The sequence below is a fragment of the Pelodiscus sinensis genome, chromosome 19 (assembly GCF_049634645.1).
Source record: "Pelodiscus sinensis isolate JC-2024 chromosome 19, ASM4963464v1, whole genome shotgun sequence".
Taxonomy (NCBI): Eukaryota; Metazoa; Chordata; order Testudines; family Trionychidae; genus Pelodiscus; species Pelodiscus sinensis.
Window position 1 is genome coordinate 3,242,114 of NC_134729.1, and position 16,307 is coordinate 3,258,420.

The 16,307-nt window shown below is 63.5% G+C and overlaps 1 protein-coding gene across 1 annotated transcript in view; it reads right to left on the minus strand.

The window, feature by feature from the left end:
- LRP1 (LDL receptor related protein 1) overlaps nt 1-16,307 on the minus strand; it is a 170,964-nt gene that overhangs the window by 69,958 nt on the left and 84,699 nt on the right. The window contains 6 exon segments of the mRNA XM_075901813.1: nt 95-275; nt 1,048-1,284; nt 2,897-3,040; nt 4,431-4,620; nt 5,609-5,831; nt 10,411-10,573. Of these exon segments, the coding sequence (XP_075757928.1) occupies nt 95-275; nt 1,048-1,284; nt 2,897-3,040; nt 4,431-4,620; nt 5,609-5,831; nt 10,411-10,573 (1,138 nt within the window).

Here is a 16,307-nt window from a genome sequence, read left to right on the forward strand (position 1 = left end):
GGGATCCAGCCCCCCCCCCCCCCCTCCGTGTGCCAGGCGCAGCACAGACCCCGGCTGGGATCCACTCTGCCCGAAGCCATTAGTGGCCACCCACCCGTTCAGAGGATCCACCACGATGGCTCTGGGGTGCGTCATCTTCCCCTCGATTAACGTCTTCCTGGTCTGGGCAGCCTTCTCCAGCCGGGCCACGCTGATGGTCTTCTTGGGCCCGTCGTCGGTCCAGTACAGGTTGTTCCCCATCCAGTCCACGGCGATGCCCTCCACGTTGTGGATGGCTGCGCGGGAGAGAGGCCACGGCTCAGAACCACCCCCCGTCCCCCCGCCAGCCGAACGCAGAGGGGCCACGTGGACACCACCGGCATCCTGGCCCTCGGGATCGCCATGGAAACACCGGGGCAGGCCACGGCGGCCGGAGGAAGCAGCCGGGGGCCCAGGCCACGGACGGAGCGGGCAGGGCAGCAGCGGGTTCGCCACCAGACGCAGCACGAGGGAAAGGGCCCAGATCCAGGCCCCGCCGACGGGTCCCTCTGGCAGTGACCGGGCAGGCAGCCCGGCCTGGGGGGATCCTGGTGTCAGGCCGCCGGGGGGGGAGAGAGCCGGCACGCCAGCGTCCACAGCGACACCCTCCAGCGAGCTGGGCAGGAGCTGCAAGACCTACGTGGTGGCAGCCACTTGAAATCCGCTGCCTAGCAGGAGCCCGTTCACCAAGGGGGGGGGGGGGGGGGGCAGGATTCCCTAATGGTCATGCTCCATGCCCAGCTAAATGCGGGGTCAGGAGGAAATGGCAGGTTGGGCCGTAAGCTGCAGGGTTGCAGAACCCTCCCTCTGCGGCAGCAGGCGCTGGCCCTTGCAGGGTGGCAGGACGTACAAGACGGACCCCGGTCCGATCCGGTCCGGCACGTCCTGAGCTACTGGCACACGCCCGGGGATGGAACAGCAGCCGCTCTCGGGCTCAGATCTGCCAGGGCCACCTCCCGGCGAGGCGCGGCACCATCCTCCTGGCCCCTCCGCCCGGCAGAGTCCTAGCCAGCCCCCCACCTCACCCACCGTCTTTCAGGATGGTCTCGCGCTCCGTCCCGTCGATCTTCTGGCGCCCGATCAGGTAGCTGGTGGTGTCGGCGAAGTAGATGAAGCCCGTCTCGGCGTGGAAATCCAGGGCCCGGGGATTCATGAGGTTCTCGATGGGGATCATGTGCTCGTCCGGCACCTTGGCCCCCATGTCCATGCCCCGGATGATGCCAGGGCGGCCCTTCCCGTACACCAGAAACAGCTCGTGCTCCGGTTCTGCAAGGCAAAGGGGGCGGGGGGTCAGTCCCTTGTGGCTCCCGCCTGCCGGCTCCGAGACGCGCCGAGCTCCCAGCGCTGGGCTTCCGGCGGCTTTGCCCTGCAAGGCTCCGGCTGGCCCACTCACCACCCGGACACACCAGGAGCCTGCGGCCGAGTGAGGCCAGCAATCCCAGGCCCTGATCACCTGCAGCCCCTGCCCGCCCGGCAGGCTCCGGCCCTCGGGGAAGGGGCAGACGGCTCGTGACCCCCGGCTCAGAGGGGGACCGATCGGCGGCTACAGCTTTCTTACTTCAGTTGGCAGGGCGGCAAAGGAACCTCCGGGCCTGCCCCGGGAGACGCCATCTTGGGCAGGTTGAGGGCCTGCGCTCTGGCTGGCCGGCCCGGCGCTTTAGGGTGCGGGGGAAGGTGCGTGAAGGGGGGACGTTTCTGCCCGGTAACTGCTCGACCTCTGAACTGACACGAGGCTGGGCAGTCGCAGGCCCAAACGTTGGCCAGTGCTCGGCGCAGAACTGGCCACGGCCACGGCGACGGGCTCCACTTACGAACACGCTGACCGATGGGGGCGAGGCAGCTGGACTGGCCGGGGCAGGCTGGGCACGGTGGGGTCTTTGCCACCCGGCCCACCAAAATGGCTGAAAGCGGCCCCTGCTCTCAGCGCGAGGCCCTGGCTTGCGGCCGGAACCAGCCCTCGGTCGCCTGGCCCAGAGCCCTGCATCGCCCCGCTCGTTAGCTCCCAATTAACAGGGAACCGGTTAGACACAACCGCCACCACAGGCTGGGGCCAGCGCTCCGAGGGAGGATCCCAGGGAGAGGAGGGGCGTGGGGGAAGGTGTCGGAAGAGCTCTGTAACAGCCACGCTCCAGGGAAGGGAAGGGGTCTGGATTTCCCAGCAGGCGCAAGCTGGGAAAATTCCCACACAGCGGAGGCCTCCGCACGGACCCCGCTGGGTCACCGGGCGGCCGTTTGATCTGGAGCCGCTGACGTCACCACGACGTGGCTCTGACCTGCCCCCGGAGCGACTCTTGGCCCTGTGACTCGCACGGGGCCCTCGCGACGAACGACCCGCAGGGAAACAAACCCAGCCCCCGCACGCCCCTCCGGCCCGTCAAGCGAGACCACCCCGCCGCTCAGGGCGGGGAAAGGGGGAAATTCAGCAACACCCAGTGACTAATATAATCGTGTTTTTCGCTCGGCGGCTTCGCACAGCGGATCTCCGTGGCTGCCCCAGGGAAATTCGAGGTTGGACGCAGCGAGGCCGCCCAGAGTCCTGATTGAAAACGAACAGAAACCCGGCCCCCCCCCCGGAGGGATTAGCCTGCGTTTGCAGCGTCCCCGAGCAAAGGCCGAGCTCTGTCACTATTCTGTCGCACGACAGGGCTCCACGTGCACACGTGCCCCGTTGCGCACGTAATGCCTGATTCGCACATACAAGCGCACGGGCTGCAGGCAATTACTCCTGAATGCGCAAGTCCCCGATGGACCCTGTAACTGCCTGATTTGCACGTGCAAACGGGGCCTGAGTGCGTGCCGCTGTACCTGCCCCGGCTCCTCCCCAGAGCAGCTGCAGCTTGTTCACCCCCCGCCAACACCCTGCCTGGACTCGACTCACTTTTGCACGACTTCCCGTCGCTGCCCAGGCTGAATCCAGAGCGGCACCGGCAGGTCCGGGTCTTGTGGCTGTTCCCGAGCAGGCAGATGTCGGAGCAGCTGCCGGGTTTGCCGAACTGGTCTGGCTCACAGGCGTGGCTCCGCACTGGAACAGCAAGGGCCAAGCACGCTGCCTGAGTGTCAGGGCAACACCATCCACCCAGCCCCGCCAGGCACTTCTAGGGAACAGCTGCATGCCCCCAGCAACACCACACCCCAGGGAGGCAGCCCAGGGTGAGGCAGAACAGCCTTGTGGTTACAGAGCTGGACTGGGATTCAGGGGATCTGCCTCCAATTCTTGCCTCTGCCACCGACTCCCTGTGTAACCCTGGGACACTCCCATCACCACTGTGGTCTCAGGTCCCAAGGGGAAACACTGCTATGGTGCTGCCCAGCCAGATCACTCCCAGCATGCTGGGGCATGCTCCTTATGCTACAGAGAGGGAAACTGAGGCACAGCAAGAGACTGGGACTTGACCAAGGTTACCCAGGAATTCAGTGGCAGAGCCCTAGCCACCAGAGCCCCATCCACCAGGCAGCCCTCTCTCTTTCCTCTCCCCAGCCTGTCAGTTTGGATGGAGAGCCCTTTGGGGCAGGCTCGGTACCCACAGGGACAGGGCCTCTTCTGCGGCACTAACAAGCCGGCTTTTGCCAGTCCAGCTCCCTGACCTGCCCGTGCGTTGCCCACGTTGCAGGGGAACCGGCTCTGGCCACGCCGCGCTCCCAGCGCCCGGATCCACGGCTCAGTTTTGTGTTTTGGAAACCGCCGAGCGGGCTGGAGAGGCTAAGAGGATTTTAAACTTGCAAATTGATTCACTACAAGGAGGGAGGAGGGAAAAACCCACCCGGCGCTGGAGCCTTCAATGGCTCTCAAGGCTCTCGCGCCGGCCGAGCGTCAGGCATGGCGAGGGGCGCGCCACAGAGGGGAGGGCGCCATTCATATTTCACGAAGCCTCATCTGGCTCCATCTGCCTCCTCTCCTTTCCGCGAGACGGTAATTAATCACACCGGCCCAGGCCCCATTCGGGAGAGCCACTAGGGACAGCTGTCACTTCTCGCTCCCGGAGGCAGGCAGCAGAGCACGGAGCCGCGCCGGATGGGCAGGACCGATTAAACCAGCCGGCCCCGGGAATGAGACACGCAGGAGTTGCTGCCGGGGGCGGGCAGTGGGGGAGCCCACGGGAACCCGGGGTGCCTGAGCCCCTTCCCCAGACATCGGCTGGGAACCCAGGACAGCACAGGCTGCACGGGTGGAACACAGGGATGGACGGACCAGCGGGGCTGATCCTGTACGGGACACAGGATTGGATGGAACAGCAGGGCTGACCCTACATGTGACATGGGGTTGGACGAACACCGGGGTAATGGACGAGTCCTGCCCCATCCCCAGGCGCCTCGATTTCTTCCAAGCTCCCGAGCCCCGACAGAGAGGACAGGGTCTGTGCCCGCACGCCAGCCTCCCCTGTGCGCCCCCAGGCCACGACCTGGCCCCCTACCCGTGGGCTGCCGCCGCTGGTGGTAGATATGCAGGGCTCCGCCCTTGTCCACTCTGGTGACCACCTGGTACTCGGTGCTGTTGAAGCGGTTGACCCGGATGACGCTGGTTTTCTGCTGAGCGTTGGCGTTGTCCGAGTTGGTGGCGTACAGGTAGTTCTCGAAGACGGTCAGCCCGTAGAGATGCTCGATCTGAAAAGCACCGTGCCAGGGTGAGCGTGAGCAACCCCCGGGAACAGAGCCCGGTTCCCTGCCTCTCCCAGTGCCCGGGGTGCTGCTTCACGGGGCAGCCTCCAAGGGGCGATGGGAAACCACACACACACCCCTGACCCGACTAGGGGGCAGAGGCTGGCGGAGCTGGCGCATGGTTGCACACACTGCTGGGCAGGGACGCGCTTTTCCCGCCCCGCACGAATATCCCAGATTTCAACAACACATTTCCCGCCCGGAATCCGGATGAAAAAAAAATCCAAATCTCAGAACTTTTCCCAAACTAGCCATCTCCGCTGCTCCCCTTCCCCGACCGGGTCAATTTCAACCTTTAAACCAACCTCCCCTTGCTTCGCTGTAGGAAATCGCTCCGCTCTCGAAGCCTTTGTGTTGAAAATCTTTGGCCAATTTTGAATTCCTCCTCTGCCCCCAAAAATGTTTCCAACTAGGAGACTCCCTGAACCTGCCCCTTTCCACCAGCTCTTCTGGGCAGCGAACACAGACAAGGGCAGCTGCTGGGGGCTCCCAGAAAGAGCTGGGTAACGTCCACTAACCCAGCCAGCCCAGCATGGCTCTAATGCTCCTTCGCCACGGCTAGCCTAGCGCGAGAGCAGGCCGATGTCGCCTCACACTGACCGACCTACCGACCTCAGCCACGTCGGACTTCAACCAGTCTCCCCCACCCGCTGTTTGCCCCAGGGGTTAAAAAGCCCTTGTCCAATGAGGCCACAGTGCCGGCACACGACCCCTTGCGGCCGCAGCCAAGGGGCTTAGGAACCGGCGTGGCCCCGGCAGGAGCGCTGGCTCGCGGGTCGGTTCGGGAGATTCTAGCACCTGGCCCAGGCCTGCGGGGAAGAGCCGGGATGAGGCGTCTGGCCGGCCCCACAGTACCGCCCCTCGCAGCTGTACCGGGCTGGGCTCTGCTCCCCGGGGGCGCTGGCTCAGGGGCCGCGGGCGGGGCGGCGCTCACCAGGATGCCCTGGATGATGGTCTGCCGGTTCTTGCCTTCGTAGTCCACCACCTCGATGTAGTCCAGGTAGGCGTCGGCCCAGTACACCAGCCGGCTGACCAAGTCCAAGGTGATGCCGTGCGGGAAGACGATCTTGCTGTCCACCAGCTTGGTGCGGTTCTGCCCGTCCATGTCGCAGCGCTCCACCTTGGGGATCTGCCCGTAGTCAGTGAAGAAGACTTTTCTGGGGGAGGAGGGGGTCACGTGAGTGCTCGGAGGCTGGGGGTGGGGGGAGGTCTTGCAAAGAGCTGGGGGGAGTGAGAATCTGGGTGTGCACACACTCCAGGGCACACAGGTCCACTCCTGCACCCTGGCCACCAATGCACGCATGCCCATGCACACCTGCCTGCCAACACAGGCACGCCCAAGCATGCTCCCCCAGCGCATGCAGGCCCATGCACTCCTGCACACCCACGCACACAAGCCCATGCACACCTGCACACCAACACAGACACGCCCACGCATGCCCCCAAGGCACGCACGCCCATGCACACCTGCCTGCCAACACAGGCACGCCCATGCACACCTGCCTGTCAACAGAGGCACGCCCATGAATGCCCCCGATGCATACACGCCCACGCACACACACACACATACGCCCATGCACACCTGCCTGCCAACACAGGCACGCCCATGCATGCTCCCCCAGCGCATGCAGGCCCATGCACTCCTGCACACCCACGCACACAAGCCCATGCACACCTGCACACCAACAGAGACGCCCATGCACACCTGCCTGCCAATACAGGCACGCCCATGCATGCCCCCGACGCATACACGCCCACCTACGTCCATGCATACCTGCATGCTAGCACAGGCACACTCATGCATGTGCCTCCATGTATGCACACTCACACAGGCCTGCACAACCACATATGCACACCCATGCGTACCTGCCTGTCAACACTGGCTCCCCCAGCACATGCAGGCCCATGCACGCCTGCATACCTGCGCATGCACGCCCACACACGCCTACACACCCACCCACATTCACCCATGCACGCCTGTGTGACGTAGCGTGGGTACCTTGCTGGTTGCTAGGCTTGGGTTGTGAGTGACCTCCCCTGGCTGCTGCCTGCAGCACAGCCCAGCAGGGCAGGGGATGAGTCATTATGCAAGGGGGCTTCGAACCCGTCTGACCAGTATCTCCCAGGGAGCAGAACAATGGGAAGAAGGGGAGTGGAGCCCTGGCTGGGGGCAGGGCTGGAAGTGAGGGAGTGAGGTTTCTGGCTGGTATCATGGAGGAAGCAGCCTAGGCAACGGGCTGGGATTTAGGGGCCCAGGCTCCCCCATCTCAAGGGGGGCTGAGGCATCCTAGGTCTGCCCTGTAACCAGATTCCATCTGTGCTGGGCTGCATCCTGGAGAAGCAATAAACTCCCTCTGTTCTACTGGCCGGTGGAGTCTGTCTGTGCCATTACGGGGGAACCCCAACGCGCCGTCACAGCCTGCCTATGCACGCCCGCACACACCTGCACACCCACACACATACACCCATGCACGCCTGCCTATGCACGCCCGCACACGCCTGCACACCCACACACATACACCCATGCACGCCTGCCTATGCACGCCCGCACACGCCTGCACACCCACACACATACACCCATGCACGCCTGCCTATGCACGCCCGCACACACCTGCACACCCACACACATACACCCATGCACGCCTGCCTATGCATGCCCGCACACACCTGCACACCCACACACATACACCCATGCACGCCTGCCTATGCACGCCCGCACACGCCTGCACACCCACACACATACACCCATGCACGCCTGCCTATGCACGCCCGCACACCGACACGCATACGTCCCCTCATTCTCACGCCCATGCCGCAAATGCACGTGTTTATTTGCCTGCTCGCAGGAGGAAGGAAAACTCAGGACCTAGACACAGCTAAAGAGCCTCCGCACTGGGTTTCCTGTACCTGGACACGGCCGCGTGCACCCAGGAGCGCCGGGACACTAGCCTGCAGAGGCCGGCCAGCCCAGCCCCAAGCTGCTCCATCACGGGGCAGCCACAGCCCTGGGGCCCGGTGGGACTCGGCGCCCCACGTGTGCTCCCTGCAGCACTGGCCAGCCCGGCCCAGCAGCAGAGGGGCCTCAGAGGGCACCACCCATCACCCGCGTGAGCGAGGGCCCGATCCAAAGCTCACGGGCTCGCTCTCTGGGTTCAGAGACGTGGCGGGAGAGGGAATGTCTTTTACTGGACCAACTTCTGCCACGAGAGAGACCAGCGTCCGTGCGACACGGAGCTCGTCAGCCACGTTCCCTGGAAGGGGCGCGGCCGCCGTCTGCCAAGGGAACCCAGCCCAACGGCCGTGGGGAGAAGCCCTAAGCCAGCCCCGGCCTGGATCTGCCACAGCCGGGGGAGGGAGGCGCAGCTTAGGCCTCAGTTGGAGTGCTGTGTCCATTTCAGGTAAGAGGTGGAGAAATTGGAGACTGTCCAGAGAAGAGCAACAAGAATGATGCCAGGTCTGGAGTTCTGCCTGCTGGATTTTCCCTTTGATATTTTCATACCCTCTGCTCCTCGTTTCCCGTCTCCTTCCATTTTTTCCTTCCCCCCCACGTCCTAAACTCCAAACTCCGGTCATCTGAAGAAGTGTTTTGTTAGTCTATAAAAAGCGACCAGACCATTTGTTGTTGAAGTTTATCTGTACAGACTCACTCGGCTACCCCCTGAAGGGTCTAGAGAACACGAGCCGCGAGGGGAGACTGAAAGAACTGGGCTGGTTTCGTTTAGAAAAGAGAAGACCGAGAGGGGACATGACACCAGCATTCAAGTCTCTAAAAGGGAGTCACAAAGAGGAGGGAGAAAAATTGTTCTCCTTGGCCGCTGAGGATAGAACAAGAAGCAATGGGCTTAAACTGCAGCAAGGGAGGTTGAGGCTGGACGTTAGGAAAAACTTCCTGCCTGGCAGGGTGGCCAAACACTGGGAGAAATTGCCTGGGGAGTTGGTGGAATCTCCCTCCCTGGATATTGAAGAGCAGGTTGGACAGACGCCTGTCAGCGATGGTCTCGATGGTGCCGGGAGGGCCGGGGACTGGACTCGAGGCCTCTTGGGGCCTGTTCCAGTGCTAGGATGCTGTGAGTCTCTTCTGGAAGGGCGGGCACCGGAGGGGCAGGATGCCGGCGGGGGTGCCGAAGAGAGGAGCACAAACCTCGGTATTCCCTCCTCGCACCCCCTGCTTGTGCGTCGCACGGTGGGGTTCCATCGTGGGGGGGCGCTTCTCTTCGGCTGATTGTCCCCCACCCCCGCCTCTTCCCCAGACTCACCGCGGCCCGCAGGCAAGGTCTGTCTGGGTTCCTAGCGCCCGGCCTTTGCCCGTCAAACGGAGGGTGACTTGCACCTCCGTGAGGACAAGTCTCCTGCCGCAGGCCAGGCCTCGCTGCTTTGCATTCGCTGAGCCCTGCCGCGGCAGCTGCTCAGCGCAAGGCCGGACTGCGCGGGGCTGGAAAGGACGGCTCTCCTGGGCAGCCGGTATGCGCGTTGGTCAGGGAGACAAGATGCCCCTGGCGGGAGTTCCCACGCCTGTGCGGCACGTGGTGGGCTCACACTCACGCTCGCTCGCACGCCACCCGGCCGGATTTCACGCCCCATTTCGTGGCCACCCACGGCAACGCCTTCCCCGCCCCTGTTCTCTTGGCAGCTCCCAAACCAGCCGCCAGCCAGCTGATGACTCAGCGTCACCAGACTTGCCGCCCGGCAGCCGCGCGGAGAGCCGCGACCGCCCTTCCAACGGGACGGATGGCGGAGCGGCGGGAGAGGCGCTGGTCCCGCACGGGGGACATGACACATCTGAGCTCCTGAACACGGAGGGAGCCCGCGGCCAGCCGCAGCACCGTGCAGCTCACCTGGATGCCGTGGGGGAGACGGGGGGGCAGACACTGAGATGCCAGCAGCGCAGGTGGGGCAGCCTCATGGATGGTGCATTTAACCCTTGCCAGGGGCAAAATCCACGCTCAGCCCCAAGCTGCCCCCCCAGGGCTGAGACTGGCGAAGGCCCATCCCCTCTGGTCGTTCCCGTTTCGGAGCCCCCCCCCCCCCCCCCGGAGTCCCCACCAGCTGGGGATGTAAGCAGCACCCTTGCCGGTTACGGTTAACCAGCAGCCCCCGGTTCACTGATTAAAGGGGATTTTGCATCCAGCTGGGCCGCAGCAGGATGGTTTTCTGCAAACCTGGTGGGAGGCGGTTGCAAGCAGGGTGAATGCCTGGGGCCCCACACCACCGGGGGGCCCACGAAGCCAAGTTGCCCGGGTGGTGGGACTTGGGGTTGGGCTGCAATCCGGCGCCGCGGGACTCTGGCTTTCTGCCCCGGGCCCCAGCGAGTCTAACACTCACCAGGCACGGCAGCCCCCGTCTGTGCCCCGTCGCTGAGAGCCTGGGTACAGACACACTTTGGGGTTTGCTGCTATTCCCCAGCCTCGGGGGTGACCGCCCGTGTCTGAGACCAGGTCTGGATTCCCGGCTTCACCGCAGACTCGCCAGCACCCTGGGGCCGGTCGCTTGTTCCCCCCAAGCCGGTTCCCCCCCCGGCCTGTGACACGAGACCAAGCCCTCGCCTGCCGGGGCTCACACTTGGGGACGACTCACTCGGCTCGTCCGCAGGCCACTGGACCGGCCAAGTCAACGATGCCTGGGGCTCCTGCTCTGATGGGAAGGGGCAGACACGCAGGGGACTGGCGACTGAGCAAGGGGTTTCCTGCCGGCACGCGACGTAGCTCGGCGCAGCTGGCCCGGCCCCCTCCCCCTTACCCCATGGCTGGGTCCAGCGCGATGCCCTTGGGGTTGTACAGCTCCAGGTCGAGCAGCGTGACGCAGGTGTCCCCATTCCGGTTGCAGACAAAGATCCGGTCGTCGATGTCGTCCACGAAGTAGAAGTTGCCGGTGAGCCAGTCGATGGCCATTTGCTCCACGTCTGGAGGGGGACAGAGGCGGGTTAGGGGGGCCGGCGAGCGATGGGAGGTGGGCGTCAGAAAACCACCCTCACGGGGAGCCGTTCTGCAGAACCAGCTCTGACCTCACAGCCCCGGCGGGCCCCGACTGTGGGCACGGGGCCCTCGGAGGTCGGCGTCTGCGTGGAACATCACGGCCTAACGGGCCGCTTCGCAACCCACCCCCAGCCCCCGGCCGGCACCGCCTGGCCCCCTTCTGGACGAGCCCCGCAGAGGCCGGTGACGGACTGGCGCACGGAGGCCATCCCGCCCTCGCCTCCCGCCCCGAGAGACAAACACCAGAGCCCTGCGCGGACACACACTGGGTAGCTGCCGCTGGAGCTGCAAAAATGAGCGGTGGAGACCCGCAGCCGGGGATGTGACGCGGACACCGGTGGATCTGCCGGGCTCTAACAAACCGCCCCGCAACCGGGGAGGGCTGGCAGGCGCGGCGGGAAAAGGGGGAGGGGACAAGGCAGAGGAGGGGAAGCAGCTGAGAGAAGGAAGGTGCCCAGGGAAGCCCAGAGAGGAGTGAGGGTCGCCCCCGTTCCCATGGCTCCCACCCCACGAGACAGTCCAGCTGGGAATTTCTACGCCACTTCCATGGTTCCTAACCCCCCTAGACCCCTCTGGAAACACCACCCTGCCCCCAGTGCTGTTTGAGCCTAGCCCCTCTGGGGGGATCGGGTCCGACAGCTGCCAGGGCAAGGTTACGGGAGCCGGGTGTCCAACCGTGGCCCAGCGATGGGCGACACCTGCGCTTCCTGCTGGCGACACCCCCCCCCACGCCGGCGAGAGGGGAGGGGGAGCAAAGAGCAGCTGCTCTGACCCCCGCCGCACGTCAGGAGGGACGCGGCTCCATGGCAGAGCCCAGCGCCCCAAAGGCGCCCCAAGGCCCAGAGCCCCGTAGCTGTGAGGGAAGGGTGGTGAAGTCACGCTGGGCTGGGCGAGGCTGACTGGGCCCAGCCTGCGCACGGGGGGGGCGGGGGCTGGTCTGGTCCTTGCAGCCCTGTGGTTCAGGGGCGCTGGGCCTGCAAACGGGGTCCAGGGACAGGCAGGGCTGGCGAGGCAGAAGGTGGCAGGAGAGCCAAGGGGAGGCGGGAGCAATGGCCCTGTGCCGCTGTGGGCCAGGAGCCGCGGGGAGCGAAGGGCGAGGAAGGGGCGGCGGAGCTTGCGGAAGGCAGAGGGGTATCTCAGGGGAGCACCCTCCCGGCGAGGGCCGTGGTGGCCACAGCACCGCGAGGGAGCCCAGCGCAGCCGGCAGCCAGCCCAGGGGGAAGCAGGCGGCGTTAATCCGCCCGGGCAGCCGACATGCAGGTGAGAGGCAGAACCTGGCACGCGGGGCTTAAGGAGCGGATTAAAACCCACCAAAGTCCCTTAAATCGGATAAACCCAACGGGCCCACATTCCTGCCCTCTCAGCCGGTCGGCCGTCCCGGCACAGACACCGCCCCGGCGCCCTTTGTTTTCAGGAGGCAAATGTGATCCAGGGCCTAGGATCCCACCTCTGAAGGGCCGATACCCAGCCCCTCGCTGATCTAACCACTAGACCCCGCTCCCATCCCAAAGCTGGGAACACAAACCAAGGCCAGGCGGCCCGGCTCCTCCGGGCTCCAACCACTAGATTCCGCTCCCCTAAGGGAAGGTGATAGAAAACCCAAGTGTCCTGAGCAAGGGAAGGGAATGAATGTGGCAACTTCGGGGAGGAGGGGGGTTGAGCCTTTCTCCGGGAGGGGGGAGAGCAGAAAGACCCCAGGAGTCCTGGATACCAGCCCCTTCCTCCCTCTCGTCCCTTGAGACTGCAAGGGGACTCCCCGCGGCTCTCTGCCCCTTCGACCTTCGGGACCCTGGTTTTGTTCTCTCGGCACTAGCCCCTTCCGAGGTGAGGAGTCGCTTTGCTCGACTCCCAGCAGCACGGAGGGAAGCTTGCGAGCCTCGCTCGACACCCCAGACGGATGCACAAGCCACATGTAGACACGGAAGCCAGAGATGGGCCCAGCGCGGGCCGAATCCATCAGTCCTCCCGGGGCTCTGCAACCCAAACCGAATCCCGCCCGGGGCGGTTAGCACAGCCCGCCGCGAGGAAGGAGGGGGAGGCCCTGGGAATACGTCTGGTGGCCGGTAGCAAGGTTTGCATGCCAGGCTCAAAGGCAGAGCCATGGTGGACACAAATCAGTCTGCCGGCGTCAGACCACTTCCTCTCCGGCCCCAGGCGCGGCGGCTGAGCGGACGCTCTCGCGAGTCTCCCAGATAAGGCCAGGCAGGCCGGCGGAGGAGAAAGCCGGCCCGGCCTGCAAAGGACAAACTCTGCCAGTGAAACAGCTGCCTTGGGCAGCAATCCGGTCCCACCGCGCTCACACTGAGACAGAGCAGTCTCTCTCACCCTGGCCTCTGGGTAGGTCTGGACCCCAGCCAGCCGGAGGGCCACGCAGGAACCGGCCTTCGCCAGAGAGGCTGGGGCGCCCATAGAAACAAAGAGGGGAACATGCCAGATCGAAACAGCCGTGGCTGAAACCCAGGGACAAACGGGGTGATGCTTAGATTGACAGATAAGAGAGGGTGCCGAGAGACAGAAAAAGAGAGGGACGGCGGGAGGGTGTTAGATAGATAGATAGATGGGGTGGATGGGGATAGATAGATAGATAGATAGATAGATAGATAGATAGATAGATAGATAGATAGATGGGGTATGTGGGGATAGATAGATAGATAGATAGATAGATAGATAGATAGATAGATAGATAGAGGGGGTGGATGGGGATAGATAGATAGATAGATAGATAGATAGATAGATAGATAGATAGATAGATAGATAGATAGATAGATAGATAGATAGATAGATAGATAGATAGATGGGGTATGTGGGGATGGATAGATAGATAGAGTGGGTATATTGGGGTATATATAGATAGAAGGTATGTATATGGATAGATGGATGGATAGACACACAGACAGACGGACAGGTATATGGATGGACAGACAGATTGACAGAAGAATATGGACAGGCGGACAGACAGGTCACAACCAATGGTCAGGTGTTGACCAGACAACACGCAATGGCACCGTCATCGGTTTTTCCCCCTTTGCAGCCTGCAGCGTATTCACAGAAGGGCTCTCGGCCCCACCGGGCTGCCACCCGCCCCCACTCACAGCAGGCGCCCGGGGCCAAGTGGACAGCGCTCCCGGCGACGCGGGCTGGGCCGGACAGGGGGCTCGGCAGTTATCCGTGGGTGCCACTGGTGTCGAGCGGGTAGAGACTGAGAAAAGCCCCAAGCTGCGGGTGGCTGGACAAGGGAGAGGGGTGTCAGCAGGGGTCTGTCTCCCGGGGGAGGGCTGTCTCACCCGGCGTGTCTGTGCAGCGCCCAGCCCATCGGGGCCCTGATCCCAGCCAGATGCCGGCCACCGCGCCGCAGGGCCCCAGGACGCTGCCCTTGCACCCTGGAAACCTCTCTGTGGCCGCGGGGCTGGCAGGAAACACAACCTGGCGCATCAGGCCAGACCCCGGCCGCCGTCACGCCACTGGCTTCAGCAGCCTCCTGCCCCGGCCAACAAAATGCCACACGGCTAAAGCCGGGCGCGGCCCCGTACTGCCGTGCCAGGAGGGGATGCCCGGGGGGGGGGCACACTTAGCCACCCCGGGGCACTCCTCTGCTAACAGCTGGCGTGGCTGGCTCTCGTGGTACAGGGAGGCAGACATACTGGGCTTTTACAATCTCTGCTCTGCTGAGTCATCTCATTTGACCCTGGCCTGCTCCTCTCCCTCGTCAGCTGCGACCCCGCCGGCCCCTCGCCGCATTCCTCCCGCATCTGCTGCTGCCTGACCCAGGCGGTCAGTTCTCCCGCCCGCCCGGCCCCCAAAGGAAGGGAGGAGAGACCCACCCGCCCAGCTGGGGGGGCACGCGCAGAGATGTAGGCTGGAACCTGTGCTCCCCTCTGTGTTCCCCTCTGATGATCTCCCAGCCCTTGTCTAGTTAGACCAGTGACGAGTGGCCCGGGGGCTGTATGCGGCGCTGCGTGCGCAGCCCTGAGATATTTTGTCCACCGCTGCCCATATACGGGGCCGCCAGACTCTGCTGCTTTCCCTCCAGGTAGGGTTTTTCCCACCGGTGCAACGTGCCGCAAAGCCAGAGCACGGGAGGTGAGGTGAGGTGCGGGTAGGCTGCCCGCACTGACCGGGAGCCGGGCGCTCCCTCTGCCTGCAATCCCAGCACTGCTACGGTTCCGTCAGCACCTCCCGCGAATTCCAGCGCCGCCAGCACAACCGCCCTGCCCCGGGAGACCGTCTTGCTTACGGCAATCTCGCCGCCCACTGAGGCTACCTCTAGACTGCAGGCTTCTTTCGGAAGAACCGTTTTGCGGAAGAGATCTTCCGAAAAAACGTTTTCCGAAAGAGAGCATCCACACTGCAAAAGCTGAACGGACGCTCTCGCGCACGTAAGCTGCGATTGCTATGGACGGAGCGGCCACCAGGGCACCTGTGCTTTTTCCTCTTTCCTCTTCTTCCAAAAGAATTCTCTTCCCCGTCCACGCACGCCTTTTCCCGAAAGAGCTTTCGGAAAAAGGCTTCTTCCTCGTAGAAGGAGGATTACCAACCAACGCTGGAAAAACCCCTCTGCCCTTCCCATTTACTCTCGGAAGAACGCGATTGCACTGTGGACGTCAGTAACATTTTGTTGGAAAAACGGCCGGTTTTCCAAAAAAACTCTGTCGTGTAGACAGACCCTGAGACAGAGGCTGCTTCTGTGGCCACTTGCTAGCCCAGGCTGCCCATCACTGAGTAAGGCTGCCAGCAAATCTCTCTCGCTCTGCATGTACAGCTCCTGGCGCCGTCACGGGGCTAGCTGGGGCATCTCTAGCCCCTCCAGGAATCTCTAAAAGCAACGGGGACTCGCACCCTGCAAAGGCCAGTGAGTCTGGTCTCAAATGCAACTCGGGACAGAAGCGGCAGCCGCTGCCCCGGTCTCTCTGGGGCCGTGCCTCCGGTAGGAATTCCTGCGCGTTCTCAGCCTTCGCGGCTGGGAGAAGCTGAGGCGACGCAGCCCATCCAGCAGCTCTCGGGCTGTATTTTTGCAGCTGGAAAGCATTACACGTCCTCTACGGCTTTTGTTTTTCAAACGGCTCCTTTGCTGCCCTCCCCCCCACATTGCAGGAATCCGGATTTGGTGCCTTCTTATTTTTACTTCCCGCTCTTTCTTGTCGCCTCAGCTAAATCGAGATTTCCCAGGAGGGGCTTTCCTGGGGAGCTAATTTAGCCAGGTCTATTTTTAACCCCTAATGTTAGTGTAGAGGGAGCCCCCCTCCCTCCCCCCGCCCCGCAACCGCATTCACCCCTCGCGCCTTTGGGGAAAAAGACACAAAACGCTGGTTTTCCAACCCTTCTCTTCAGCTCCGCCAGGTCTGTCAGCAGCAGCGAGGCCCCAGTGTGGAGAATTTGGAAACCCTGAGGCCAGCGCCAACCCCTCCGGCCCAGTGGCCTCCCCTGGCCGTACGTGGAGTGGATGTCAGGGTTCAGGGGGCAGCCAGAGCACACTGCTTTGGGGGGGTTTCTGGGACCCTCTGCTCCCTATGGCTCCTGGGAAAGCAAGAGCAGCCCTGGGGGAAGCAGGATCTGAGTGGCCCAAGAATACAGGGAGCGCAGAGTTCGCTTAACACACCCTCCTCTCTCCCACGTATGCGCTAGGCCTCAAGGCGCCCCCCCCATCCTGCCATGACAGGCCCA